We start from the raw sequence: 2,804 nt of genomic DNA, 5'->3' as shown, positions 1-2,804 counted from the left end.
TATATATATGCATGTGTGTGTGTGTGTATGTGTGTGTGTGTGTGTGTGTGTGTGTGTGTGTGTGTGTGTGTGTGCGCGCACTATATTAAATGTATGAGCCATACCGGTATGGATGGTCATCTTCAAATGGGACATCAAATGTCACTGTGCATTCTGTCATGAAGTTTCTCCCTAGCAGAGTATTGTTCACCACCACCTCCACGTCGTTGGTCATCACTTGATCCTGAAACATAGTGTACACACGAATACATTTATAGTCGTTCAACTATCAGTTGGGGCTCCAAAAAGTTTGGCTTGTCTTCCAAAAGAGACTCGTTTCAACAAGAGGCACAGTTATGTTTCAAAGGTGTTATCGAAATCTCCGATTGTTTAAAACAAAGCTGTATTCTAAAAGTGAAATGATCAAATTATTGGAAAATCAACTTTCTCAAAACTTCTATTCTATTCCATATCTACCCAGGCGAACCTACAGGATAATAGATCAAGAGGAAGTCCACGGGGAAACTGGAGAAGATTCATAGACAAATTTGTACCCCCCAAAAAATTGGAAATAACCCTGATCCAGGGTGAGAACCTCATGATGATGATGATGATGATGATGATGGTGATGATGATGATGATGATAATGATGATGCTATACTGGATGAGATACAACATTCCGGGAGGTAGACGTGATAATATGTCCTACCTAACCATGACTGATGTTTATGGGATAATGGTTAGACTCCTCGTGGTTACACACAAGAGACGTGGGTTAGACTCGCGCATCGGAAGTCTTTTTCATTTAGCATCTCTGTCTCTCTGCATAAATTCTTTTCAACACAAGTTGGCCTCACCTCACAGCATGTTCGAAACAGCTCGATTCTTAAATAACCAAATTGTGTTCACGAGGGCGTAAAATAATGTACTTACAATCTACCTAACCACATTGCCTACCGTCTAACGTGATAAAATGATAATTTAGCATTTTTATTACCCTAATTCTCGCTCTACAGCAAGTTCTAAGCACTTTTCAATCTATTACCGGAGGAAAAACGATAACAGACAGCATTTGTAGGGCGCAAATTCCCGCCCAACAGCAGATTCTATACGCTTTTAAATCTATATTACCTTGTTGTCACGAAGCTGGCAGACTCCATGGGGAAAGATCTGGTGTGCACGGCATCTCACAGATAACTTTCCTGTTGCCGTGTGCATCGTAACGTTGTCACAGGTCGCACTTTCAGCTTTCTCTGATCAGTTATGGAAGATAATAAGTACAAGGGAATTGTCCAAGACGATCAAGAGGAAAGGGGCTTTTTTTTAGACAGGTGGACGTCTTGGACCGTGTCATTATAATAAAGGGGAAAAAAGCAACAAGGGGGAAGTTGGAAGTGACCTTTTGTACAGGTGAGTGTCTTGCACTTGTGCCTTTTAGAGCAAGTTCGATTCTTATATGCGTCCCTGCACGTTCTGTATAGTATGATCGAAAGACGTCATCTCCTATATAATCTAAGTTGTGTTAATGTAAAACATCTACAACGAATACAAGGGATAAGACATTTGCTCATCCCATATCGCTTTCACATTTGTGTCACGACTTGATGGAATCAGGCGCTAGTCAATTTTGGTGCATGTGGATTTATTGGTATCTTACTTTACTTTATCCGTCCTCTTGTACCTCTAGGGCGTCGAGGAGAGAAAGAGCTTCCTGTCTCTAACAGGTCCGATGGCCTGGCTGGGTGGGATATTGAATGTTATTATGGTATCCTTCACACCCTGGATCCAGGTCTTTCTTGGTCTTCCTCTAACTTTGTACCCTGATACTTTCCTGTAGTAGGCTTTACTGGCAAGCTGGTTAGGTGCCATACGTGTGAGATGTCCTCCATTTCTCTGATCTTGTTGTTTCTGACCATGTCCTGTCTAGTTTTGTTGACGGCTCTCCTTAGACATCTCCTCTCACAGGTGGTTATCTTACGTTCCAGACTTTTGGTCAGAGTCCATGTCTGGCACTAGTAGGTTAAGGTGGGGATGAAGATAGAGTTAATGAGATGGGCTTTGGTCTCAAGGGGGATGTTAGGATGTCTGAGGAGTGAGGCAAGCTGGTAGCTGACGCTGTTAGCCTTTTGTACTCTCGTCTCAATTTCTTTGTTGAGACGTCCGTCTTCCGAAAAGATGTTACCAAGTTACCTGTACTCGCTTACCTGTTTCACCGGATTTCTATCTGTAGTGGTGTTAAGGTTGCCAGGCTTTCCGCTGGTCTTCATCGTCTCCTCTTTGCTTTTACTGATCTTTATGTTGAGCTTTTCACATTGTGTATTCTGCCCGTCTGTGTGCTCTTGAAGTTGCTCTTTTTTCTCATATGCCAGGCTTTGATCATCCGCAAACAGCTCATTCAGGTCTATCGGGTTGGGGTTTGCTTCTTTTGTAATTTTGTCCGTGTGTATTATAAATAGTAGCAGTGATTACACACACCCTTCTCTCACTCCAGATGACACTTATTGGTATCATCTTAATAATAATAATAATGAAGATCATTTCTAAAGCACCCACTCCCGTTTAAACACAACTCTGAGCGTTTTACATAAATGCACGCACGAACAATATTCACACACACACACACACACACACACACACACACACACACACACACACACACACACACACACACATACACACATTCATACGCACACAATCACATACATACAACCACACTCATAAGCACACGGCATGTTCATACATACACTCTCGCTTACACTACACTCACACAACACCATACACACACATATAAACACACAATCAGAAACACACACACACATACTCAC

The 2,804-nt window shown here is 42.0% G+C and overlaps 1 protein-coding gene across 2 annotated transcripts in view; it reads right to left on the bottom strand.

The window, feature by feature from the left end:
- The window catches only part of LOC101846196, a gene marked incomplete in the record, with an annotated part of 19,284 nt that overhangs the window by 5,235 nt on the left and 11,245 nt on the right, over positions 1-2,804 (bottom strand). For both annotated transcript variants that reach the window (XM_013079420.2, XM_005092688.3), the window contains 2 exon segments: positions 105-223; positions 1,111-1,232. In XM_013079420.2, the coding sequence (XP_012934874.1) occupies positions 105-223; positions 1,111-1,232 (241 nt within the window).

This window comes from Aplysia californica, unplaced genomic scaffold (assembly GCF_000002075.1).
Source record: "Aplysia californica isolate F4 #8 unplaced genomic scaffold, AplCal3.0 scaffold00051, whole genome shotgun sequence".
In the NCBI taxonomy this organism is placed as follows: domain Eukaryota; kingdom Metazoa; phylum Mollusca; class Gastropoda; order Aplysiida; family Aplysiidae; genus Aplysia; species Aplysia californica.
Note: the sequence above shows the minus strand (reverse complement) of the source record. Positions and strands in the feature narration are given on the sequence as shown.